This window comes from Pantherophis guttatus, chromosome 5 (assembly GCF_059756535.1).
Source record: "Pantherophis guttatus breed Tessera chromosome 5, ASM5975653v1, whole genome shotgun sequence".
NCBI lineage: Eukaryota > Metazoa > Chordata > Lepidosauria > Squamata > Colubridae > Pantherophis > Pantherophis guttatus.
In genome coordinates, this window is record NC_142067.1 from 27619708 (window position 1) to 27647349 (window position 27642).

General features: G+C 34.5%; 2 protein-coding genes across 10 annotated transcripts in view; both read right to left on the bottom strand.

Moving 5' to 3' along the window:
* Positions 1-110: 110 nt before the first annotated feature.
* Positions 111-12834, bottom strand: LOC117662142 (beta-1,4-galactosyltransferase 3-like). Its single transcript, XM_034411443.3, has 7 exons — positions 12553-12834; positions 10532-11006; positions 8739-8974; positions 6467-6657; positions 5483-5605; positions 2253-2357; positions 111-1010 (listed from the first exon to the last, which is right to left on the bottom strand). Exons 2-7 carry the CDS (start codon positions 10767-10769, stop codon positions 842-844), a joined length of 1062 nt encoding a protein of 353 aa, XP_034267334.1. The 5' UTR covers positions 10770-11006; positions 12553-12834; the 3' UTR covers positions 111-841.
* Positions 12835-24126: 11292 nt separating this feature from the next.
* The window catches only part of LOC117662177 (galactosylgalactosylxylosylprotein 3-beta-glucuronosyltransferase 1-like), a 52883-nt gene continuing 49367 nt past the window's right edge, over positions 24127-27642 (bottom strand). For all 9 annotated transcript variants that reach the window (XM_034411492.3, XM_087894787.1, XM_087894790.1 and 6 more), the window contains one exon: positions 24127-27277. The gene's annotated coding sequence lies outside the window, so the exon portion shown is untranslated. The remainder of the gene's footprint in view (positions 27278-27642) is intronic.

Consider the following 27642-nt stretch of genomic DNA (forward strand, 5'->3'; position numbering starts at 1 on the left):
GCTTAAATATTTATAGATTTCCTACTCTGCCTTTCTATAGGATGGCTGCTATGATGATTCAGTGAGCTATATATATATATATGAGATATAATACAAGGTAAATCTCCATATCCGTTAATTCCATATGTTTAATATCATAAATACATAAACAGCTATTCTGTCTCATCAGTTTCAGTCTACACAAATATATCAAACTTTTTAAAATAACAGACTCCAATGAAATGTTAAAAAAGCACACAATTGGTTCATTCAAATACTTACACAATGTTTATTAATACTTTTAAATTGATGTTTATTGAAATTCACTAAAATATTTTTAAAATAACACCTTGAATATAATTAAAAATTAGCTTTCTTAAAATATGGGTACAGAAAACTGAATTTTCTAATGAAAAACCTTTCAAAAGGAGACCTATAAGTCAACTCCAAATTCATATATTTCTTGAAAAATTGGAAATAAGTAACATTAATGTAACTTTTTAAAGTATTTGCTATGCAGAAGACTTGTGCAAGTTAGAAAAGAGCAAAGGATTCAGCAGATATTTTGATATTGTTTATAGACAAATTTGTTACTGGTACTTGACAATTCCTATAGCAGAACTATAGCTTCTAGCTCCTGACGGTTTACTGCAGAACAAGATAGGATAATTTATATGTTGCTAATGTCAATGAAGCAAAATCAATCTACCCCAGATATGGTTTCTTTAGTACCCTGTATTAGGCTTCTGCTTAATTTGGTCAAATGCATGCAAAAGTAATGTTCTCTTTCCCCTCCTTGCATTCCTGATGAGTTTAGCTTATAAAAAGCTCCAGGATTTGAAAGCTTCAGATGTTGCCAAAATCAAGTGTTATTCCTTTTTCTTCTACTTGGAGGTGGTAATGCTGGCGTGGCTCCAATATCTACCATAATGTGTGTATAAAGATGTTTTTTCTTCTTTTCTAAGAGTTTGAAGACAAGGGAATTTGTTCCATCGTCTTTCCATGTTTGGGAAGTATGCAATTCAGCAGGCCTAGGAAAAGGCAGATTCCAGTTTAGGTAAGCCAGGAATATTTTGCATATAGAAATGCAAATCAAACAATGTTTCATTACTAACTTTTTAGAAAGGCAAAAGGAAATAGTTTCTCCTATTACAAAACAAGCATAGGCAAATGGAAACTTGTTTCTAATATATTTTTAAGAGAAATCTTCGTAAGAGGAAAAATTAATATTAAGGACATACTCTATATCAGAGGTTCTTTATGAATGGAACATTCATTATGCAAAAATATGTCAGAGTTTAAGAAGTAATCTAGGTGAGACCCCAATCATATATAGTCATTTGGGCTAATTAAAAAAAATAAATTATAGCCAGAGAAGCCTGATTTTTGTGAAAAACATTTGTCCTGACTAAGATCTCATTGATGCAACTTGAACTGGGATTACACTCCATGTTCTAATGGAGATGGAGGGGAGTTTCTAGGTCAGATGATACAATTACTAACCACACTGCACTTCTGTTTGGCAGTTCCAATAAAGCCGCAATTCACACTTCCAGAATATGTATTACTGGTACTGTACTTAAATGTATTTGCTCTGGTTGACTGATATTTAGTTAAAATATTTAGCCCTGCCAATGGCTACATTTTTTTTTCAAAATATCAATTGTTTAAAGGAGCCTAGGTAGCCTACAGAACTTACATACAAGTCAATTATATTACTACTTTAGTTATATTTTTAATTTAATGAAAATGTGAACAATAAATTAACAATTATTGAATGTAACATTGCTGCTTAAAATTAATCACCAAAGGTACTCCGGAAGAACCTTATTTCCACCTTCTGAAAGGCCAACAGTCACTGTTGTGTGAGAGGGCAAGCTATTCAAAGTTACGACAGTGATGAAAAAATAACTTAGCAATGGAGTTGCTGGTCCCAATTGTCACAAAGGAAGGACTACCTGTAGTGATCAGCCTCTTGAGCTGTACTGACAAATTTACTGGTAACCAGAGTAGCTTCCTGCAGCATTGATGCAGTATTTACATTGATCTATTACATCAATGCTGCAGGAACTGCTCTGGTTACTCACCACTAACCACAGCGATTCTGTCACTGCATTCTGGATCAACTGCATTAGATGGTTCTACTTCAATTTAAAATGACAGATAGGAATTTGATCTGCAATGTTATACATGAACAATACTTCACATAAGGGAGCGAAAATGATGATTGAATTTGAGTAGAAAAGAAAACAAAAACACATAAATGCAATCACCTTTTTAGATTCAGCAAAGGGCTAGCTGTTTGTCCATAACCCATCATTTTGTAACGTCCAACATGAAGAGGAACCTGAATTATTTTCATTCCTGCTATATGGATCCTTTTTGAAATAAAACATGATAGGAAAATTACTTCCCTCAATAAGAAAACAGGCAAATGTACAATTGAAAAAGTTATGACAACTACTTTTTAGACAGTAAATAATACTTCTCCCTTTTCTGGCTAAAATAAATCTTTTGCTTTAAATATTCCTTACAGTGCTGACCATTTTTCTAGTCTTTTGAGAAGATTTTTTTTTTCTTTCTGAAACTGGTTTTCATGTGTATGTATGGAGTGGTTGGGTGATATTGTCTGTATGAGTGTGTGGACAATTGAAAGCATGCTGTTAATTTTCTCCAAGGGAAATTTTGCAAGAGTGACTGCAAAAGTAAGACTAGTCCTTAAGTGTACCTGATAAAAGGTAGTAGGAGAAGTGCAGCACCAGGAAGGAAATAAGCAGATAAGAATCTTGCTCTTCAGCAAGTCATTTATATTAGTATGTGAGAAAGAAAGCTTATTGTATGTTATTTTAGAAATAAAATGAACAGATCGAATTATGGGTGGTTTTTCATAAGTACAGAATCAAAGTTTGGTTGCGAAATGAGTGGTGAATGATTCAAGAAAAGCATATATAAATATAAATGTGATGCTAATATATAGCTCAACATTGAGCAGAAAGTTAGAAACTATGTACAATGACCGCTTGGTCATTTAATGCATTTATGGAAAAATCTATATGGAACATTTACAGTGGTGGAGATGGAAGCATAGATATACTTTTGTTTACAGATGATGCCATAAACCAAAAAAAACAAATTATATGAAGTAAATGTCAGGTTATAGTATGTAAAATAGAATATGGATATGAAAATTAATGTTTTGAAGACAAAGATTAGTTGAAAATGGAGTTACACATAACGGATGAAAAACTACAGCTAACAGATGATTTCTCATATAGTTTGGTATAATGTTTATTAAAGATGGGAAAAAATGCATCTTACAATGCAAGAGTTTATCACCAATACTTTGACTGAATTCCAGTATGTACAAATTCTTATTTTCTGTGATGTTGTACAATTTGTCTTGGAGCTTGACTCTCCCTGTTTAGATGAAGGAAAAGGGTGCAAAGAACTGCAATTAAAAAATATAGAAGTTCCATGAACGGAACTCAAAATGCAGTTCTTGGAGTAAAAAGCCATTCAATGTATGGCAGGAAAAATACTCAGTTATAATGTGTTTCAGCAGAAAAAAAAACCCAAGGAGGATATCCTTGCAGACTAATAACATCTATGTGTTCCTCAAACTGTTCCTTAGTACTTGCTATGTTTCTGCCTTAAATATGATTTTTTTAAAAAAATATTTTTAAAATTTAGCCTCTAGTATAGGCTGTATTTCTAACGTTGACTTTGGGCCCTATATAGGTCACACAAAGATTCTTAGAAAACAAGTTGATGGCAGCCCAAAGTTTTGTTTTATGGTATATGGAGTATTGTAATTGCTATAAGAGATGCAGTCAATTTTGTTAGGGTACCTATATCCTGATTTTTGAATTTTGAGATTATTCCATTGTTTCACTCTATATCTTTTATAATAAAATGATATACCAAACTACTTAAGCATGTCTGGTACTGATCATACTGAAAATATTATTTCTTGATCATAAAGCACTTTCTAAGGGTAGCCATTTTGTGGTCTTCAAAAGCTTTTGAGAATATTGTAGTTTTTATTATTTTGAGAAATGGTATAAAACAGTCATTTGAAATAAAATGCAGCAAACTTTCAGTGGCTTTCCCTTAAGTTAAGTTACTTAATTTATTAACCTACCCATTTTTTAAATTCTATTAGATGACAATCTAAATTAGACCTTTTGAACTAGCTGAAGGAAAAAGAATTTGATATATTGTGGAAAATAGATTAAATACTGAGTGGATGCATATTAGATTTTCTATAATCTAATAATGTTCCAAAGTGATTGTTAATAATGAAACTATTACAACTGACAGGTATAATTTGGCAGTAGCTGATATGCAGCAGGAATGTCAGAATATGCTTGATAGAATTGTGCTAGAATTGCAGTTTCTTCTGAAAGGCATGGACAAATGACAAAATATAGCGAGTTTACTTTCTTGTGAAAAGCACTTGTTGAAATTGTGCTTATCCTAAAATATTAAGATGCATGGGAAGAATATTTCAATTTCAGGTATGTAACTGTGTAAAATCACACACAGCAAAGAAGTTCTAGCATTTGCATGATTTAAAATGGTCCAAGGACTTAAGTATTTATTACAGTAATAAAGTAAAAACAACAACAATAAAGTTTAACATTTCGTATATTGGATGGTAGCCAGTCTTAATAATTCCGGATTTATTGATGCTAACAAAATCATCATATGGGCACTTAAATTAGATGGAAGCCCTTAACTAAAAGTTAAGGGCTTCCATCACCAAGACAGGTTATTGTATCAGGAACCTATAGAAGTGAAGCAGCACAGTACCTTTTAATTTAAAGTATGGACTGTGATAAAATCACAAAATTCTTAGGTTTTGGTACCGAAGCTAATTTTTCAAAACGTATGTGTACATATGGATAAGCTTGCCAATGAAATATCAGCATGGCTTATTGACTATTGGTTGATTAAAAAACAAAGATACACATGTTTTCGAATACAAATGAGTGTTTTGGGAAAACAGGTAAAAGCTGTTAAAAAAATTATAGTAATTTCCTAGTAAACTAGAATTAATTTTGACACAGTTCCAATTGAATAGCTATTTATTATATTATAATCTAACTGATATGGACTTAGGAAGATAGCAATAACACTTTGACTTATATATCGCTTCACAGTGCTTTACAGACCTCTAAGCGGTTCCAAGATAATTTGAAATGCCAAGATAAATAAGACAATAATATGTGATGATATTCAGATCCATTTCAACCTTTAAAAATAATGTTTATAATATGTTGTAAGTACAAAATGAAGCCTTAGCTTCATTTTTCTTCAAACAATTTTAGGAAGAGCTATAAAATGGCATTATTTGATTGGAGAATACTTTCTACATATATAATATTTGCTAACAATATCTGATGAAAAAAGGATGTCTTTGTTGCTTCTTTAATACCCACAATATTTATCTTGCTTAAAACTTTAATGCTTGAACATACTTAACATTTCAGTAAATAAATACCTTTCTGCAATGTCATCATCTTCATCAAGACGCTCCCAGTATGTGTTTGGAAACCCATTTATCTTCATGTAGTGGTCTGGGGTCAAAGCAGTAACACCACCAAAAACAGATGAATATGGCATGCTGCACAGAAAAATAAACTTAAAGTAATGTGTGTGATTTTATAAGTAAAGACACATGGATTCATCATACAAGCAAATGCATTTGGATACTTTTTCTTTACTCCAGCCCTTTCACACCTGTACAATATATTGCATTAATTAAAATTCTATTGTTGATGCTTTTTGTTGTACTAAACTAGACATGAACATAGGAAAATCAATGTGCTGTAACAGTTAAAATTCTGGACTGGGACCAGAAAGACACATGTTTAAATTCTTAACAGGTGACTTTAGGTCAATTATCACTTTAAGGCAGATATACTTTACAAGCTGTTGTGGTTAAGGTAATATAACAGAAGAGACCTAGAACCCAGAGAAAAGGTAGTTATGCAATAATTAAATTGTGAAAGAATTATTATGGAAACTTCAAGTCTTCAATAAACTTAAAAGCAAATTCTCTAAATAATTCTGAAGTAGATATAAATCCTTTTAGATATATAGGGTTGACATCTAAATAATTATATTCAGTATCAGAGTTTAAAACACAACTAGGTAAATATTTCAGCATCTGAATCATTGCTTGAATGTCAAATAAAATAAGCTAATGCAGTAACTTTTTAAAAATAAGATATTTATGTGCTGCCACACTTAAGTATAATTCCTAAATGTTTAAAATGTTATTCAAAAAATATATAAATTCAATCCAAATGAAAACAGACTTCCTGGACAGAAAATGAAAAGGTTCTGGAATTAATTTTTAAAAAGTGAGAGTGCATATAAATATATGTTTATTCATTATACATTATTAAAATAATGAATTAGTAAATATATTCAATAAACCATATTTGTTCAGATTATTTTATTTCGTATTCTTAGACATTACCGGTAATATAACTTGTCAATAGCAGTGGATAAGTGTTTGGGATAATATTTATCACAGACATAAAGATTATAGTCATTTTCTGGAATAAGATCCATATTATGTAGAAGCAGACAGTCCCAATCATTGTCTTTCATGGCCTCATGGACACCAACATTAAGGAGCTTTGCTCTGTTAAATGGACCAGTTCCAGCCTGGAAATAAAACATGCCACTCAATCAAGTAACATAACAACAATGAAGTCTGACAGCAATGACTCTTCATAACATCTGTATTGTATTCATTTTACAAAAAGCTTCTGATGTGACTGGATGAGTTGTGTTGATATTGGATGGTCAGTAGTTGTGAAAATTGGGTAACTTGTTAGTCCTATATTCATAAAAAAAATAAATTAATGGTTTATCTGTGATTAACATACAATCTGAACACTGGGGAAAGAGGTAGGGAAAAGACACAAAGTAGAAGGAAACTATGTTAGTCTAAGGTAGCAAATAAAAAAAAATAAGCAGTTTTTCTGACTAAATTTCAATAAAGTGCATAAACTTAATGAGCTTCAGCACCCTTTACTAGAAGCATTCAGATGCAAGATAAAGGGGCTAATCAATGAGCAGATAAAATAGAACAGAAAGGAAAATAGGTAATAAAAACAATAAAGGACAATTTGAAACGAGAAAAACCATCCAACACTCGGACAAGACTTTTAGTATCATCAGGACTAAATATATATATATATATATATTTACCTATCCCAGTTTTTTGGGGAGGACTTGATAGGTGGATAAATGCCAAATTTAATCTAAACATCTAGCTAACTATGCAATGAACTATAATAAATAGAATGTATTAAATTCGTATGCTGCCTGACTTCAAGAACTCTGGACTGCTCCAACAATCAGAAATTATAAAAAAATATTAAAAATAAAGCACAATTGAGTCCATCACTGAAATCATTGGTAAAAAGCCAGGTCTTCATGACTCTTCTAAATAACAGAAGAATAGGGTCCATTTGGTTCTCGGATCTTGTACTGCACTAAAGCTATGCATGTAAATTGGATGAGAGTCCATTGTAATATATAGAATCATCACATTTCATTTAATATCTCTAAAATACATGTTTGATTTTCAATTAGATATTTCCCCAAATGCCCTAAAATTAAATAGTAAAACTAACAACTTTCAAATGAGCTATTCTATTCTATTCTATTCTATTCTATTCTATTCTATTCTATTCTATTCTATTCTATTCTATTCTATTCTAAACAGTAAATATAAATGGAACATTATTTCAAAGGAACATCCATACAATGATTTGGATAAGGCTGTAATCAGTTTCTCCCAGACTGACATAGAAACTGTTCGACTTATTGGAATATGCATATTTTGAAAAGTGTTATCACCGTTGAGATTTCATCTTTCTTTCTTTATTATTTTATTTATTATTTATTTATTTATTATTCGAATTTCTATACCGCCCTTCTTTCAGACTCAGGGCGGTGAACAGCCAAAATAAAAACATTTATACATAAATACGATTAAAAATAGATTTAAAATAATTAAATTTGGCCCATAGTTTAAAATTTATCAATTTAAAATCCATATCAAAATTTAAAACCAACCATAAAATCATAAAATCAAGAGAGACCGGCTAACTGAAAGAGATGAGTTTTTAGGGCCGTATAGAACAGTTTCTACCTTTATGAGGACTTTAAGGCAGTCTTCTCCCCATATATTTAGGCTTCTCAGAATCTATATACTACTAAAACTCGTGTCTATAACCTTTAACTGAAATAGGCAAAACTGTTTCAACCAAACAGATACCTTAAATGGGCTACCTTACAGAATGTGTCAAAAATCCAGGACCCATGACTCCCATGAAATTAAAATTTGGAAAATTTTATAAAATAGTGTCACAAAAATACTTTGACATAATACAAAATGTCACAAAATGTTTCCTATGGTCAGCTCCTAAAGTTTGTCTGTACAATATATTCAATGTAGGTTACTTTCAAGGCAGATATTTCTCTTGAATATCACCCTGCATTTTAAAGAAATTTTCAAGATATGTCCAGCTTAAGGAATATGGTACAGAAATAGCTCTGAAATGATGACCCAAGGGATCATGGATTTGCCTCCAAATCATATTGACTCAGAATATGAAGCTGGGGAAGGCCTGTCCAGATCTGCTAAGATAGTCAATAGAACTATATATAATTATCCCAGCATCATCAGATACCATCTGTGCTCAACTAGAGACTTGCTTAATAGTTTGGCTTACCTGATGAATCAAGTAGATACAATAGCTAAGCTGTTGACGTTGGAGAAAGGGATGAAGGTAATAGAGAAATTGGTGCAACTGCTTTTCACAGTTCTTGCATGGTACAATTACAGCAGTTTTATAATGGGCTAGACAATGAGGTGGACTGTAACAGCCACCCAAATGGACATACGGATTTTTGTGGATAATTGTTCTTTCACTGTGTAGTGTATCAAAGGTGATGGATAAGAGTCCAACTGCATAAAATATGGATTGACAAATGAGAAAAAGAAAATTATGAAAAACTTAGCAGATTTGTTCACATTTCAAAAAGCATGTTTGAAAAAAAGATGATTTTTACTATTTTTTCTCTAGAAGTATTTCTAAATGTACTCTCATGGAAAATACTGGCTATGTTTGAATATTTCATTAAACAATGTTTTAGCATTACAACAAGGAATCCACATGAACTTTGGATCTCATCTCTCCTATCCTTCAGCACAGCTCTTAAAATTTCTTTAAGTATGAATTACTCAAGCCATTTTCAAAGCTCCAATTTGTCTTCTTTGGATCAATTATACAAATTTGTCTATGTTAGAACATTATGCTAAGCAACAGTTAATATAAAATGGAAGATATTCTGAAGCCTATCTTACAGTCACATTAGGAAAAGGTTATAAAAAAAGAAGTGAAAACCGTTATTATTGTAAACACTAAACCAGGTCAAATTTAAAGTTTTTTTTCTGTGTGAAAATCTGTATAAATACTTATTAAAAAGTTAATAAACACCTTTATTACAAAAGTATTTGAATTTTCAGTTCTATCATATTTAATCTAGGTATACACATTTTTCCATGGTAAGTAAAATCACATAATACATATAAATTATATAGAATACAATTTCTAACTAAACCATTCAGATCAAGTCAGATATTACATGTATTTGGATTGGAAATTCATAATAGCATTGAAATACATACTTTTACTGCAAAATTAATGGTTTCCAAACAGGAGTAAAATTCAGGAAACAGTTGGTCTAGCTGGCACATTTTGACTGCTAAACAAAATGAGTTGGGCAAGCTTTGTGAAATAGAATGGAGGATATATTGTATTATGGTTCCCTTGCCTTTCTACTTACTTTACCATACTGTTATCTCTGCTTTGTATTTAAACAAAATACCAGAGTATAAACACTATGGACACAACTACTGAAATTAAAAACAAAAGGTTTACAGAAATATTTCTCCAAATCTATTCCTAATGCATTAGTGCAAGTAAAACAATGTATAATTGAGTAAAAAAAAATAATCTGTAATACAATAAAAAGACTTGTACTTACTGTTTTCCCAGAGATGGGAAAGGAAAGCAACTGAGATTATCATTTTACTACATTATGTTACGTTTTAATCTTAGTACTCTTTTGGGATGTCTGTAAACAGGATCAGGTATGACTGGAATGAAATATAAACCTAGTCAAATGAATAAACTGTCATTTTACAAAACTAGTCTGTATTATTTTGACCTACCTTGTAGCAAACAGCGACAGCAGCTATTAATGCATACTGTAGTAGTAGCAGTCATGTTTGCAATGAGTGACCTCCAGAAAATGAATAGGGGAAATTTATACCAATTATTGTCTAGTAAGTCTTAGGATCTTGTATAACATGGTGCACTTCTAATCACCATTGATAGGCAAGAGTTGTCACAGAAGAACAAAAATAACTAAGTATAGCTTCCAAATGCTAGTCAAATCATACTGTCACAGATCAGCTTATTAAGGAAACCGGAAAAAAAATGTATCACTTTATACATACCAAGTATGTTTGACTGTGGTGTACAAGTCTGTATAGTGGTCTTATGAGGAGCAGGAGTAAATAAACTAAGATTTATATAGACATCCTCTGATTTTGAATAGTCCAATGACTTATGTATTTGTAAATGACCCTGAAATAAAACTGAACTGCTGCCTCGGTAAAGTATCAAGACGAATATAACTTGAAAGATTACCAAGAGAAGCAGAAAGCAAGAATTTTCTGCTCGAGAAAAATTCATTTTTTTTATAAAGAATTTACTTCTTTAGTTCTTCAGAACTTTCCAGTGTTTTAACTTTGCAGGTACAGTAGCTGAAGTTTCAGTAAATGACTCTTTGAGGTAACCGAGTATGGAAATTGTCATTTTTCGGAAGTATTCTGGATTCTCAGCATGATTTCTTGTAACTCACAGGACATTCTAGATCAAATGCTTTATATTTTAACCATATTTGGTGAATCAATTCTTCCATTATCCAATCTGCAATTATAAAGGAAAAGGAGTAAAAACGTGCTAATAATATAGAGCTTAAATACAATGAACTCTTCCAATTATATACTGGATTTATATACCAATTATACACCAAATTAGTTATGCATGCCTAGTATTAATGATGCTCAAATATTATAGGAATTCCTATAACTCTTAATATTCAATTACAATTATACAATTCTGAGGCATTCCTCGAAAGATTATTTTTAATATTGAGAAGTGCCTTTTAAAAAGCATTTTTTCTTCTCTCCTATTACTCTAGCAGCACAATCAAACCTCCTTCCTCGTTTAAAGTCCCTTGGGAGTTGGGCGGCATAGAAATATGATTAATTAAATTAAATTAATTAAATTAAAATCAGCTCATTTTCTGAGTAGATTGGTTAGGCAGGGAAAGCCTGCAATTCTACGTTCAATCTTATTTATATACTTCTTTTCTGTTTTTGCTATTTAGGAATATTTCTTCAGTACTTTTTGGAGATGTTTTAATTACATTAACTCAAACACACATCTCCAAATGTTGCAGTTTCTCCTTCAGGTTCAAATGTTAATTTGTTGGTATAAATTATGAGGATGGAGTGAAATCTAGTTTAGTACTCTTTACTTTATCTTCCTCATACATCTAAAAATATATGCTTCTTCCCTAAGGATAAGAAAGTTGAATGTAGTATTGGAATCTGCTGCTGGCTAGTAGCATTCTTTTTTCCAGAGATTTAATTCCAAATGGTCTTTGATTCCAAAGTTGACAGAGTAATGATTTGAAATAGCAGAGGCTCACTTCCTATTAATAAGAATGGCATATTCAGCTATATCTGATCCCCATGTTGTTGTTCAATATAACTAAAAAAAAAATGTGCTAAAAAAGAGATACACACGGATGTTATCATTAGCCGAACATTTGGTTGTTGTCCACGTTTTCCTGACAGAAATTCTTTCTTCATAACTTTTTCCAGTTTCAGTTTTATTTGGGGGGGGGGGGGGATAAATGTGAACATTTAATTTTAGGCTGGACTAAGTGTACAACTAAGAGAAAATAATCTGTAATATCGTAGACTGGCAGGCTTGGTTAATATTAAAGACACACACGGTGAGGAAACTGAAGTTCTAAGAGGAAATAATAGGCAACTTTAGCCCAGCAATTTTTTTTTATTCGTCAGGGAAAAGCCACAATGTGAGAGAAAGAGGAAAACAAACATTTTTCAAGAGATTTCTATCAGTGCTGACGACGGTAAAAAAAAAAAAAGTTTTAACAACACGCCCTCCTCGCCAAGCAAAACAATAAACTTCATTACAATTTTCCTGCCGGTCCAAAAAAAGCACCCGTCAATTGAACTCAGAAACGACCTTCTCCAAGAATTTTTGGAGGGAGAATCTGTGCCTTAACTTTCTCAACGCTTGACGCGGAATTGGGCCTGAGGTAAAATAAAATTTTTTTAAAAAAATTAACTACTTTTTGCGGTGCTGTTTTCGCCTGCCTGGTGAATTAAGCTAACAATTCCACCACTTTCCCCCCCACGCCGTCGCCGCTCGAGTTCACCTTCTTCCAATCCGAGAAGACGCAACCCGTAAAGCCCAACTTCTCCTTCCTCGCCCCCAAAACGGATCCACCTCAGAAACAGCACCAGCGAAGCGCTTCAAAGCGGGGAAGCGAAACCACCCTAACAGCCCGCCTTCAAAACGCGCACGAGACACCTCCTAGAAGCGGCCCTAGCAGCGGGACCACGCCCCCTTTCCTTATTATTATTATTATTTTTTTAAAACGGAGTTTCTAGGACTACATGTACCGAGATGCAATGCAACATCTAGGCTTTTCCCCCCCGAGTTAAAGCATGGAATGCTGGGAATAAGAGACTGGAAGAAAAGGCTTTACATAAGCGGCTTTCGTGGGAGGTTTGCGTTAAGATGTGCGTGACGCAAAGCGGTGATACAGACTTTGGCTTTCCTTTAGATTTCTTTTTAAATGACGTAGAGTACGTGCCCTTTTCGTTCTTTATATAAATAGCACCATATGTATTCAAGTTATCATGGTTCGCATCAGTGGTGAAATCCAAATTTTTTTACTACCGGTTCTGTGGGCATGGTTTGGTGGGCGTGGCAGGGGAAGGATACTGCAAAATCTCCATTCCCACCCTACTCTATGGGAAGGATACTGCAAAGTCCCCATTCTGTCCCCACTCCAGGGGAAGGATACTGCAAAATCCCCATTCCCACCTCACTCCAGGGGAAGGATATTGCAAAATTCCCATTCCGTCCCCATTCCAGGGGAAGGATACTGCAAAATCTCCATTCCCACCCCACTCCAGGGGAAGGATTCTGCAATATCCCCATTCTCTTCCCACTCCTGGGGGAAGGATATTGCAAAATCCCCATTCCCTCCACATTCCAGGGGAAGGATACTGCAAAATCCCCATTCTGTCCCCACACCTGGGGGAAGGATATTGCAAAATCTCCATTCCCACCCCACTGGGACCAGCCAGAGGTGGCATTTGCCAGTTCTCCGAACTACTCAAAATTTCCGCTACCAGTTCTCCAAGCTACTCAAAATTTCTACTACCGGTTCTCCAGAACCTGTCAAAACCTGCTGGATTTCACCTCTGGTTTGCATCCTTGGCAAAGTAAAGCCAAACCAACCATGTTGTGGCTTACTGTATGTAAAGTACATGTGTGTGCTTTTTTTAAAATCAGTCCCACTGAACTTCATCATCCTCTCAGTCAAATATGCACCCGATATAGAGAAAGCAGTATGGGACTGACTTTTGTATAGGTGAAGGGAAATGTGAATGGGAGTGGTCCTATGAAAGGGATCTAGGAGTCCTACTGGACTCCTTAAATACCACTCCTAAGTGGACTCCTACCACTTAAATATGACCCAGCTGTGTGCTGCAGCTGCCAGAAAAAGCCAATGAAGTCCTATGTGCATCAACAGAGGGACAGTATTAAAGTCATATGAAGTATTAGTACACTTTATACTGCTTTGGTAAGACCACACTTTGAATACTGCATCCAGTTCTGATTCAGAAAAATGTTGAGACTCTAGAAAGAGGGCAGAGAAGAACAACAAAATTGATTAGGGTGCTGGAGGCTAAAACATGATGAATAGTTGCAGGAATTGGGTTTGTCTAATCTAATGAAGAGAATTACTAGGGGTGACGTGATAGCAGTTTTCCAATATTTGAGGGGCTGTCACAGAAAAAAGCACCTGCAGGCAGGACAAGAAGCAATGGATGGAAACTAATCAAAGAGAGATCCAATCTAGAACTAAGGTGAAATTTCCTGACAGTTCCAACCTCCCTTACAACTCTGTTATTCTGTATGTCAAAATTTTTACAAAGAATATAATCCTCAGAATATTTTTTTACTTATCAGAGAAATATACAATTGTATAAATAACAATTATTATAGGGCTCTTTAAGACTCTTAAGAAGCTTGTGACAGCAGAAGATTGATTTCTCATTTGATCCTTTCCTCTTCCACTTGGTTCTCATTGCATTCTACATCAATGCAGTTTTGTTTATTTTTGTTCATGTTAGTCAATGATCTAAATTGGCTCCATAAGTGGGAAAACCTGAAATAACTCTTGCTATTATATTTTAACTGGCTTGTTTTTCTGCCTTTACTGAATGTTGATTTATCTGATTATTTTAGATATTCAATTATAACTGATACATTGATTATGTGCCATCAAGTCATTTTCCACCTGATGGATTTTCTCCATGAACAAATTTCACTAGGGCTGCAAAAATTGGATGACCACTAGATGGCACTAAAGATTTAGAATGTTCTGTATCCTTTTGTCACCATCTTATGGTAATTTTGATTTTGCACCCTAGATACTGCAGCCCTAATTGCACTACTGTACGATATTATGATAACATTGCGTGAGGCATTCTCATTGTCTTCTCTCTTTAAAAAACACATTGGCAGCTGCACTGCTAGTATGACTCTTAAATTATCTTTATTTTATGAGTGCTTGTCAAACCCAGAACATTTTTGTCAAAGGGAAAATAGAAACCAAATAAATTCCTATAATTAATTTTTATGCAAAGTACAATTCTAGATGTTAAATGTTTACACTTAATTTTAATCCACAGCTCTCCAGATGTCCTACACTGAAAATCCCATACTCTTATCCTCAAATTCTTAGTTATTGTTCTATTCCCCGGGTGAACTTATTTATTTTTATTTGTGTATATGTGTCTCTGTGTGTCTGTGTGTGTGTATTTGGTGCTTTAGTGCTGGCTCCAGGTAAATGCCTGGACAAGTCTCTGTAATTTTCTTGACAAAATTTCAGAAGTGGTTTACCTTGCCATATGCCAATTAAGAAAGGAAGTAGAAGCATGCATAATGATCCATAGGGCTATCAGGAGAATATAAAAGTTTGCAATGGATCAAATGTGTACAAAATGAGATGTTCCTCTAAAGAATAGGCAAAGAGGAGGAAGAAGCGGAAAAGGAACAATATTATTCTAAATTTTATGCACCAAGCAAGAAACTATTTTCCTAGCCAAAAATCTGTCTGTCTCATTTTATGCATCTGCTTTAGAAACTAAAGTGATGCATTTTTGTAAAGAAATGGAGCTAAATACAATCTTCAACAGAGCTTGAAATTAAGTTTGTGCAAAGTACTGTAAATATCTGAGAAAGGTGACAGCTTCTGTCCCCCAAATATAGCCTTCAAATATGTTTTTCCTTTAAATCAGAATGGAGTTGGGTGAAAGAAGCTATAATAAAAATACCTTACCTCTTTAATCAAGTATACATCAGCTCTGTACACTTAGTTCTCAATGTTAATTGCAAATAGAAACAGGAATGCTGGACTGAAATCTATTCTGCAACTTCCCAAACCGTTTCTTCTTCCTCTGTTTTTCTACTTTATTTTCAGGGCACTGACTGGCAAATTTTAAAATTTTGTTCTGGTGGTAAGTTCTTTGAGCTTACTTTATATTTGCAAGTAGTAAAGTGTGCACCTGCTAGCTTTCCTTTGTTACACATCGCTCTGACACTTCACTAGCTGCCCAAACTTCTCAGGCTAAGAAAAACCAATGGAGTTCACACACCATCCCTTTCACTGGGATTTAATTAAGAAGACTGGTGGGAGACCACTGGAAACATGATACAAACCAGTGGTGAAATCCATTTTTTTTTACTACTGGTTCTGTGGGCGTGGTTTGGTGGGCGTGGCAGGGGAAGAAACCTGCAAAATCCCCATTCCCTCCCCACTCCAGGGAAAGGATCCTGCAAAATCCCCATTCCCTCTCCACTCCAGGGGAAAGATACTGCAAAATCTCCATTCCCACCTCACTCCAGGTGAAGGATATTGCAAAATCTCCCTTCCCACCCCACTCTGGGGCTAGCCAGAGGTGGCATTTGCTGGTTCTCCGAACTACTCAAAATTTCCGCTACCGGTTCTCCAGAACCTGTCACAACCTGCTGGATTTCACCCCTGATACTAATTTTAAACACACCATCATTAGATGCATTACAACTAAGTAGAAGACCCTCATCTTTCAATTTATGAGAATGTGCCTGAAGTTCTCTGTTGAAAGGAGATTCTGAAAGAGAATTCTCTTTGATCGAATTGAATGAAGGCTGATAGATGGTTTCTATCATGGCCCAAAATGATAGTTTGGTGGCTCTAGCAGCATAAAGGTCTGTGTCACAGCAGCAGTGGTGTCTGGTGGAGAAGACAAGGAGGGGATCAGATTAATATCAGTGTTGTGGTGTTGTACACATGCACATCAAAAGAGGTAGAATGTTGTGATGCTACAACACTGTCTTACCTTAGTTATTCTGGCCAAAGCAACAAATTTCTTGTATACTACCATACAGACATGGGGATGGTAAATTCAGAATGGGAATTCAGTCTCTGCTCTCATTCGATTGTTCTACTCCTTTGGACTTTTTTTTAAAAAAGAGTGCTGCACTTTTGCATATCCCAATCATGTTTACCTGACCACATTGATAACATTCTGAGACAGTGGTGAAATCCTACCGGTTTGCACCGGTTCAGGCAAACCAGTAGTGATAAAAGCTACCGGTTGGTCCGAACTGGTATTTCCGACGATCAGCTGTTCTGTGCAATTTAAAATTGCTAGAAAGCAGGAAATTCTGCTTTCTAGTGAATCTAAATCATGCGGCACAGTAGTTCCCCCCCTCGCTGTTCTACTTATCTTCCCAAGCCTCCTTTTTCGCGTTCAGTGTGCATTTGACACGTACTGCGTATGCACGCACACACTGCATGTACGTGCGCAGTGTGCATTTGGCATGCACTGGATACTCATGTGCAGCATGCACTTGGCGCGGATCGCACATGTGTGGGCAGTGAACCAGTGGCAAACCGGGGAAGATTTCACCATTGTTCTGACACCTTTTTCTTGTTCAGTGAATGTTCCTTGTTTATGTTCTCAGTAATATTTTGTGACAAAGAGAGATTTCTTCTCCAAATATCAAATCTGATTGTTCCATATAGTCTTGGAATTTTTTTTTACTGCCAGTGGATATACATTCCCATCCCTTCTGACTTCAAAATTTATCTGCAGAAAAATATAGAAAATATACAGAAATATAGAAATCAGAGTCTATGGAACAACCCAGCATTGCAACAGAAAGCAACTCTTTCTGTTGCACCTGTTTGGTAGAAATAAGATTTTTTTTCCCCATTGACAAAGAAGAATCCTCAAACAGCCTTTTCTGTATTCTGGAGTACTAACTTTTAATTTTAATAAAGATGCCAAAGAGACAAATGAGAACAAAAGAAAGATCATTTTTTCTTTCGCAGTTTTGGAATCATAGGTAATTAGGAAAAGAATCTATCACATCAAAGATTATTTTCTTAATCATAGATGTAAAAGTTAGACCGTGCCATTCATCAGGTCCAAACTCCTGACAGGAATACAAGTATCCCTGACAGATGCCTGACTAACCTCATCTTGAACATTTCCTACGACAGGGAACCCATCAATGATTAATGGTTCTTCTGTAGTCATTGATAGGAAGGTTTTTCAAATTATATCAGTCTTTCTATAATTTAAATCTATTATTCTATATTCTTCTCTCTAGGAAAATGTAGAGAAAGTCTTTTTCTATGTCACATACGTTCAGGTATTTGACATAGCTGACATTTGACACATGATATTCCCCTTCAGTTTTTTCTTCTGGCTAAATACTTCTTATTTCTTGCATCAATCTTCATATAATTGAGTTTCTAGTTCTAATCTTCTGATCATTGTCCTTCTTGGAATTTGTTCCAGTATGTCTTAATCCTTCCTAAAAATGTGGTGCCAAGAACTGGACACAATAATTTATAATAAGAACACTCTTGCCAGTTAATTGGGGGTTTTACAGATATATAAGCAATTTAAAAAAATACTCAAAGCCACAGAGATATTCAAGTAATAGTTTGATTCAAAAAAGCATAGATTACACAAACAATACCCAGGAAGGGGGAGAGAGAGCAGATTTTTAAAGCACTTATTAGTGCTGGTCCCTGATCCAGCATATGATGCAGCTAATATTTCGCCATTATGCTTCAGCCTGGGGGCTTAGCAATTCTGCAACATATTGAGACCTGGATAACATCTGTGCATGCAGAAACAGGCATATGGTGATATTTTCCATCCTCTGCAGTCAGCAATATCTTCTGGTAAAAGGAGCCCTTCCTAAGCAAGCTTAATAGCTGCCTGTCACTGACCCCTGTTGATCTATTGTGGCTAGCTAAAGGTAGCGAGAAACAGAGAAGTAGTAGTACTAACAACCTTAGGGTTTAATGTACAATTCATTATTTAGCCTAAATAAATGTGATTAAATATTATTGTTTTGAATCTTATGCACATGCATATTGATACATGTTCTATTGACAATGGAATAATTATAAAAGGTAACATTGATCAATGAATAAATAAATATACTGACAATGCAACACAAATGTGTGAAGTATGGGAGATAAGCAGATATGCAATTCAGCTCCACAAGAATGTTAGAAACTCAGTTGTCCTGCAGTATTTTGTTGCAGATTCCAACTTCGCTGTCTTTTAAATGACTATGTCTATGAGATCTGTCATTACAGAAGTGAAAAAGAATCAGAAAGACGTTGCTTTCTTGTTTTCAAAGGATTTGCTTTTCATCATGAGCTTGTCATACTTTACTGTATATATAAATATTTATAATGCAGTTACATGGCAATATGCTTTTCTTATGTAATTGCTGTCTTTCATCTTGTAAAAAATAAAGTTCCCCAAATGATATTATCACCACTATGGTCTATATACTACTAAAACTGTCGTCATGATCTTTAAATGCATGAAATGGTACATCATAAGGAAGCAATTTTTAACTAAGGTATCTCAAATGCACTAACTTGTAGAATGCATCCAAAAGCCAAAAGCCAGGACCCACGACACATAAGGGAATGAAAGTTTTAACTGATTCACATTACTGCTGGGGTTGGACTGCTGCAATGGTCATGGATGAAATAGCAATAGCACTTAGACTTATATACCACTTCACAGTGCTTTAAAGCCCTCTCTAAATGGTTTACTGAGTCAGTATATTGCCCCCCAACAATCTGGATCCTCATTTTATTGACCTCAGAAAGATGGAAGATTGAGTCAACCCTGAGACAGTGAGACTCGAACTGGTGAGGCAGTCATTTGGCAGTCAGCAAAAGTAGCCTGCAGTGCTGCATTCCAACCACTGCACCATCATGACTCTTCAAATCTGCTTCATTTGCACTGTCTACTATGGCTTGATGAATTGTCCAAGCCAAGACCACAATATTGTGATCTATTTGTGCAAGCTGAAATTCTTAACCAAAATGAAGATCCAAAGCTGCATATATTGATCAACATGTGATCTATGATCCATGTTGCAGCAGAAGCCTAGCATGTTGGAAAAATGGCAAGGTGGGTAAAATGAGGACCAGATTGTTGGGGCAATATCAAGAGATATCAGAAGCCATGCAGGGAACATACAAGATGTGGCTGGCAATGATTCCTATCCTATCTGAAGGAGACGGTCTTCAGAAATGGGAGAATGTGAAGGATATCAAGCAGGACATACTATTAAAACTTTGATTCCTACAATTTTTAACTGAGCAAAAGAGTGCAACATAGGGCAAACTTTTTAAATCAAGGTACCTCAAATGGGCTAACTTATAGAATGCGTCCAAAATCCAGCACCCATGCCTCCCATAGAATTGAAATTTGGCAGATTTTAGGACAACAATATTTTCATAAAGCACGTTATGACATAATACCAAATATCATAAAAAAATATTTGCAGATATTTGAGTGTACTATAGAATTCAACAGATACGTCTCTGAATGTATCCGAACATTTCCAGTGAATACAGTATATTAGAAGATCTGTCATTGTTGAAGGTATTGAGGAATGTGATAAAGGAATATCTCTGAAAGAATGACTGAATGAGAGAGAGGGAGGGAGGGGAGGGAGGGAAGGAAGAAGGAAGGAAGGAAGGTATATGTGCTATTCAATTCAACATAGGCTATTTGCAAGGCAGATACATCTCTGAATATCTTCCAATATTTCAAGTGAAAGCATCATATTAGAAGCTAATTAAAAGCATTGAAAAAATGGTAAGGAAATATTTCTGAAACAGATCACAGATTGTCTAGTTTATTTTTTAAAAACTAATATGTCTCTTACCATTGATCTCCTTTTGTTCCTTCTCTAAACACCAAATTCTTTTCATTAGATAATATATTTTGGCAACGTGGTATCCAAGCACTGAAAGAGTTTTAATCTAGATGAAGGATGCCTTCTTGTTTTGTCAACTTCCTTTGTTGTAGTAGTTGTGATGATTTGAACAAATAATCTCATTGAAATGATTCTCTAAAACAGTCTTCGCCTTTGTGATTATGTGAGAATGAGTTTGCCAGAATGTCTTTCCTATAGCATTTTCTGGCTTCAAATATTTATTTGAACATCTAGGGTACAAAACTGCTGTCACTGTAACATATTTTTATTTCTGATATTTTGTGAATAAGTTTGGCAGAGAAAGAAATGAATTTGTTATTCATGAAGAGTCTTTGAATACACAAATATATGCATGATTGGAATTGGATTCTTTCCCCTCTTTTATGAATACACATATTTTCATGAAGCGAAAACAAAAAGATTGCATAGCCATGTTGCAATATGGAATTTATTTTTTGATATTTGTGTACATTCTTTCTTCAGATAGATCAGGTGGTTTTTAAAAAAATTTTCTTACAACATTGGAAACTTATTTTTATTTCATTGGTATTTTCCCTTACAAGTCTTTTAGCATGGCCATCGTTAGGGAGACAGGATTATAGTGTATGAGGGAGGAAAGTAAAGGCAAACATTTTAGAAGTAAATGCTAATATTCTCTAGCAAATGTTAGTAACAAATTTCTATCTTCTATGCTACCTGTATTCAAAGGAGCCTATCTTCAACCTGCATTTTTTTTTTCAAATCGGCATAGCTCTGAAAAAATAAACTAGAGATATAATCTAAAAGATGCTTTTGTAAACCGAATGGAGGAAAAAAACTATAAAGAATCTATTGTTTCTTGTTCAGAGCAGAAAATTCATGGGCTAAGTAGGCTGAATCCTCTCTAACCCCCAATCATTTGCATGTACAGAATCTGTTTCCAAATTAAAAGATAAAGCAACTACAAGTCTACTTCATAAAAGTATGACTTTTGACATACACACATGCTGTGTGGCCTACACATCAACCTACAGTTTGTTTAACCTCAACTTAATTAATAAACCACAATTAGTTGCATTTGCAAAATACACTGTCTCATATATTTGTGTATATATATATACGTATCTGTGTGAATATATAGTGAGCACCTCAGTGAGCACATCTACATGTTCGTGTGTGCGTGCGCGCGCACACCCACACCCAGAAAAACATAGTTTGACACAAATATATAAATGGAAACAGTATTTCCTTTTCTATTCTTTTTTTTTGCAAATTCCAATCTCAACAATTTTTCTATCAAGCGCACACAAAAACACATTTTTGATGTAAATCAGCCACTTAACAGCAAGAATTCTCAGACGTGGGAAAATATAGCAAAAGTTATTTGGTGAAAAGGGCGGGGATTGCAAATGACGTAAGGAAGCATCATTTTGAAATGGATAACGTTGTGAAGAGAATATCCACTCTTGTAACAAAGAAGTATCTGCCTATTAGAAATTTATATACCCCTGAGTTACTGGGCTAATAATATTAATGAGTTCTAGTTCTAAATTCAACAGATTCAGGTTTCACTGCACAGAAGAGGCTGCCTTCCATCTGATTCCTCCCAGATTTCTTTCTAGCTGTCAAAAATAAGGGATTCTGTGAACCGGGTTCATTTTTTCATTATGTTCACCATTTGTGTATTATGCTCTGTGCTAATACCCCAAGATGAATCATTGATGCTGCATTATGAGAATGGAAGATGTTTTTCTAAACATGACAGCCTACATGCCAAGTTTTGGAATGTATGACTCATCAAACTTTAATGAAGTCATCATTTAGTCAGCTAAATTTGGGGAAGGTCATCATTTTGGGGGAGGTCAACAATGGCGTAAACATTACCTCAGAAGAAATTGAGAGCTTATTTACATTGCCTATGATTAGAATGTTCAGAAGTTGTCCTATCATCAGAACGTTTTGGCAACTGTTTCTGAAGGACAGAATCCCTATTAATCCCTCATTGCCAGAATGTGTTTTTCTGCTTCACTTGGTTCTGTGCTTTAACCTGGTCCATTTCTTCATTATGTTCAATGTTCAGTTGTGACTTTATACTTTCCCCCCACTTGCTATGGTTTTTATTTGTTTCCATGTTTTTAATCATTATTTATATTGCTATCTGCCTAGAGTCCTGTTTCTAACACCACTAAATAATACTAATAAATAATAAATATTGTACTTTGGTGTAGCTATTCCAAGTAATGTGCCTTTTACAAATGACTGGTGATGATTTTTCAATGCCAATGATGTTCAAGTGGTGATTCAGATGTTTTGGGATTGCACCCATGGTGCTAATACCATTGATACTATCTTCTTCTGTCACAGTTCTTCTTCTTAATATTATTAATTTTTATTTTCCTCAGGCTACCTACTTTTTCCTGTGCAAATGATGTTACTTAGTTTCATCATTTTCCAATCGCTAAAAGTAGAAGTGTTTTACTTTCAATTTCCAATAGATATTTACGGGCTAGGATGAAATCCTGAGATGATTAGATTTTTAAAATAGCACAGCAAGAAGCAGGAAACTTAAAAAAGAAAAAGGTTGGTTTGGGTTTTGAATTTACCTTTTATTTACAAAGTAAGAAATTATAGATATATCTTTCTATATTTATACCTGGGTGTATGTCTATATATATGCAATAAAAGTATAAATTATGATTAAAATTATGGTAAAAAGTCTTGGTAATTATGGTAATTATGGTAAGATGGTATTAAAGGCTGAGCTATAGTCTATAAAAAGCATTCTGACAATTTCCAGATTTCTCAAGGTGGCTCAGTGCAATATGTAGAGTAGTGGTGATGGCGTCCCGTGTCAACCTGTTGCTTCTATAAGCAAACTGGTATTGATTGAAATTTTGCCCCATCTTCCATCAAATTTCTAGTTTGCTTATAGAAGCAACAGGTCGACAGGGGAAGCCATCACCACTGCTCTATATATTGCACTGAGACACCTTGAGAAATCTGGGAATTATGTCAGAATGCTTTTTATAGACTATAGCTCGGCCTTTAATATCATCTTACCAGGCATTCTCATTGAAAAGCTGACTGACTTGAATTTCCCTCCCCTCACTTGTGACTGGATCAAAGAATTCCTGATGGATTATCCACAAAAAGTAAGGGCTGGGTCCTTTACATCTTCCACCCTGAAGGAAACGCATGACTAGTTTTTTCCGCTAACTACTTGCATAAGAATTATTCTTTATATTATTCATGTTGTCTTGTATTCTTGTATGGACTGCACCAGTAAAGGCTAAATCAGTTTCGTTGTATACATGATGTACAATGACAATAAAGGCTTTGAACTTATGATTATGGAGTCAGTATGTTTCCAGTAATCCAACAAACTATTTGTGATAAATTGTTCTTGGAACTATTGGAAATGAGAAATACCAACATATTTCCTTTATTGGAGCCAAATGGGGCAAGGGGCTGTAGCAAGAAAAGCACATACAGGACACCAGTTATCTTCATGTGATATTTTCATTCTATATTTATCAGTAGCCAACATAAATAAGCATTAAAGTGACTTGGTAACACTCTTTCTTATTTTGGCATTGATTGGTATTGTGGATTTTTTGTGTTATGTTTTTTCTCTGACAATACAGAGTATTAACAATTCATGAAATTCACAGATCAGAACAGTGGCTCCATGACATACCCCAGAGCTTTTCTGTACAGGACTTTTTCAACAGTTCAATTCTTTCACATCACATTTCTCAGGAAATTTTACAAACACTCTTCTAAATGCTTCTTTAGTGGCTGCTGTGGTCACACTTCACATAACTCAGGGTTCCAGTAACTTTCTGCTCACTGCACGAATTCCATTTGCTCCCTTGTTGTAATAGAAGTGAAAAAAACTTTTGTCTTCAGCCACACAATTCTTATTTTTTTTCATTTTGTTGCTTATCATTCAACATGCACAAAAGAAAGGCAAGACAGGATTGAACTTTGGGAATTTGAGATAATGTTTAACCAGCTGCAAGTTTGGAAGCTCTGTTTTCAAGTTCTGCTCCTTTTTCTCTGTGGCTCAGCAGAAGATTTCCATGAATCTTAGCCTTCCTGGCATTTCCACCTCATTCTCTTCACATTGTCCTCTCTCTGCCTTTCTACATATGGGTTCTTTAGGCAAACCCAAACTCCTCCTCCAAAGTAAGGTTATACCGGACTGAACCATTAGCCCAAATAGATCATGATTATTTTATGACTGGTGGATAACTTTCTTCTGATCAGCTATATTTTAGTAAATATATTTGTTTCCATGGAAGGTTGGGCACATAGAGGTGAGGTTTTAATAGAGGTGAGGTATTAATAGAGGTGAGGCTAGGTTGAAATTTTGTAACCTATTCTGGAAGCTTCAATTTGGTGCTAAAAGATACTCTTCTCTTTGGGAATTTATATCTCATTATCATATGTGGTTATATTGTTTCAGGCAAATCTGACATGTCATTTAGCAATTTTTATTAAGTAATAAATAAAGGTATATTATGCTAAGTAGAAATAAAAAACAACACCTCAGAAGAAGATAATGGCCAACAAATTTCTTTTTGGCAGTATTTATTTTTGTATTTTACTTTTTTTTCTTACTATCAACATAAATAGGTGCAAGGTAATAATTAAATCTAATAATTAGTCCTCAATTTTTTTTTAAATCAGATATTTTTAGAAGCTTCTGAGGAGTCTACTGGCCACTGAGTTCTATTATGAGATGACATCCTTGGTTTCCCTCAAAGAAGTAGATGGTAAGAGAATTGAAAGGCTTGACAAACTGTTTCTGTCAACTTTAACTCCCACATAGTCTCTTTTTCCTTTAAATTATATACTTTTCACATTATTATGCTTCTAATTATTTTTCTAAATTAAGACACCAGTCATTTCCTGACATTATGAAGTGAGCATGAATATATATGACATTTCAGCAGTGAATAGAAAAATTGTAATTCCCTGTTGAGTTTCAGATGAACACAAGGTGGAAGAGAAATAAAAATATTCTCCATAAAAATAGCAGACAATCCAGGTTAATACAAATGAAATACAGTAGGCAGAAAAGACCTATGTTATAAATAAGTCAAGAAATAAAGACACGTTCTGACATATCTCAGAATCATATTCGGAATTGGCTCAGTTGCTAGAAAACGTTCTTCAGTTTCTTCAGTTGCAAGAACCTAACACATCACAAAACATCAAAAGTATGTTTGGCTTTCTTTTGAAGTGAGCATAGCCCACCTTTAAAAAAAATTTTTTTGTGCTTTTACCAGCCATTATATTTTTGGCCCATATATCTCCCCACTCACTTTCCCATTTGAATTCACACTTGCTGATGACCTATCAACACTTTGTTATCTACAAATATGATTGTTGATTTTTAATATGTATTTCTGTTTCAACTGATGCTCACAATTGAAAAAAATAGGGCTAGGGATAGTGGCTTTTCCTACTGTTTGTGAATGTTCACTTTTTAGTATTACTTTTTAAAAAAATTTGCTTTCATCACATCTATTAAGCTAGGAGTCCATGGCTCAGTATAAGTAAACATCGTCTATTCACTCCAAGCATGGCTTGGTTGGAGTCTATATCATTCCACATAGAGTTGAAATTCATCATGCAGCTGCATTGATAGTTTAAGAATATGCTAGATATTTACAAAGCTACAAAGATTAAAGAAAAAATCTTTCTAGATTGGACCAAAGGAATACTAATTATGTGAGATTTTCTAGTTCCAGAAGTAACATTATAACTAGTTCCTGTCTGACATATTGCCCACAAACTGAGAACTAAATAGTTGAGTGCTTCTTATTGTCTCTATTTCTCATGACAAAGATTTATCTACATAGCCACAGGACATGATGTTGAATTGCTGATACTGAAGTTCTCAAACTTGCTACTTCAGTTTATCATTCAGATTCAAGAAGAACTAGTTGATCTTGGCTTGGATATGAAGAAGGGAACGAGTGCATATCTCATTCTTCAATAGACGTCTTCATGGTCTTCGAAGCAAGAATTGCCCACCCACATTCTTTCGAACAAGAACTCCTAAGCCTAAAAGAGTTTTTAAGTAATTCTAAGAGTGACTCTCTCTTTCTTGCAATAGTGTGGAATATTTCATTGGGACTAGGCAGGAACTAGTTCATTTTGAACTTCCATTCTTTGGAGTAGATTTGCAAAAGCTGATGTTTTAATACATATGGCAAAACAAAGCTTCAAAAGTGTGGATTAGCAAAGAGAAATTTTGCCCTTACTCCAACTAGGCTTTTCTTAACAGTATCCCAAATGGGATGTTTACAGAAATGCTTCAGTTCTTGAAAAATGTCTTCCAACACAGAAATAACAATGAAGAAACAGGTCATCTTACTTGTGTTGTGAATGACTAGAATATAGAACAAATGGCCTTGAATATGACATTGACTTTGTTTCTTTATTCCCAGATTTTAGAGAATTTAGAAGTTGGTAAATGCAATACAAATATGGATGTTATTCTTGATTGTTGCATCAGTATTCTGCTGATCATAGACAGGTATGCAAGAAGTTGCTATCTACAAAGTAAACAAGAAAGGGAATTTTTAAGGGGCATATATAAGCATACGATATATTCTTGGATAGATTTAGCAGAATTTGGAGTACAAAGAACTACATAAATTCATGGGAGGATTTACATTAGAACAGTATAGTTTTCATCCAAACCACAAACCTCTTCCTGACACAAAAAGGAGAGCATGTTCAGAGCTGATTTGCAACCATTGTTCTGAAGTTATATTAATAATTCGATTTTTAACCCTATCTTCTCCCAAGAAGCATAAAGCTAGACACATCCATTAAAAAAAATAATTACAACAAAACTGTCAATCAGCATATTGAAATAAGAAACATTGGTCCAATAATCCTGGATTTCTGACATTCC

What these genes read in the sequence shown, in the direction of transcription:
- LOC117662142 (XM_034411443.3), bottom strand. Translation starts at nt 10,769, where the DNA reads ATGAATTTTTCTCGAGCAGAAAATTCTTGCTTTCTGCTTCTCTTGGTA. An exon ending in GATGATGACATTGCAGAAAG is followed by an intron (nt 2,358 to 5,482) that starts GTATTTATTTAC and finishes TATTTCAAAAAG; the next exon opens with GATCCATATAGCAGGAATGA. An exon ending in CCTTTGCTGAATCTAAAAAG is followed by an intron (nt 1,011 to 2,252) that starts GTGATTGCATTT and finishes GCCTTTTCCTAG; the next exon opens with GCCTGCTGAATTGCATACTT.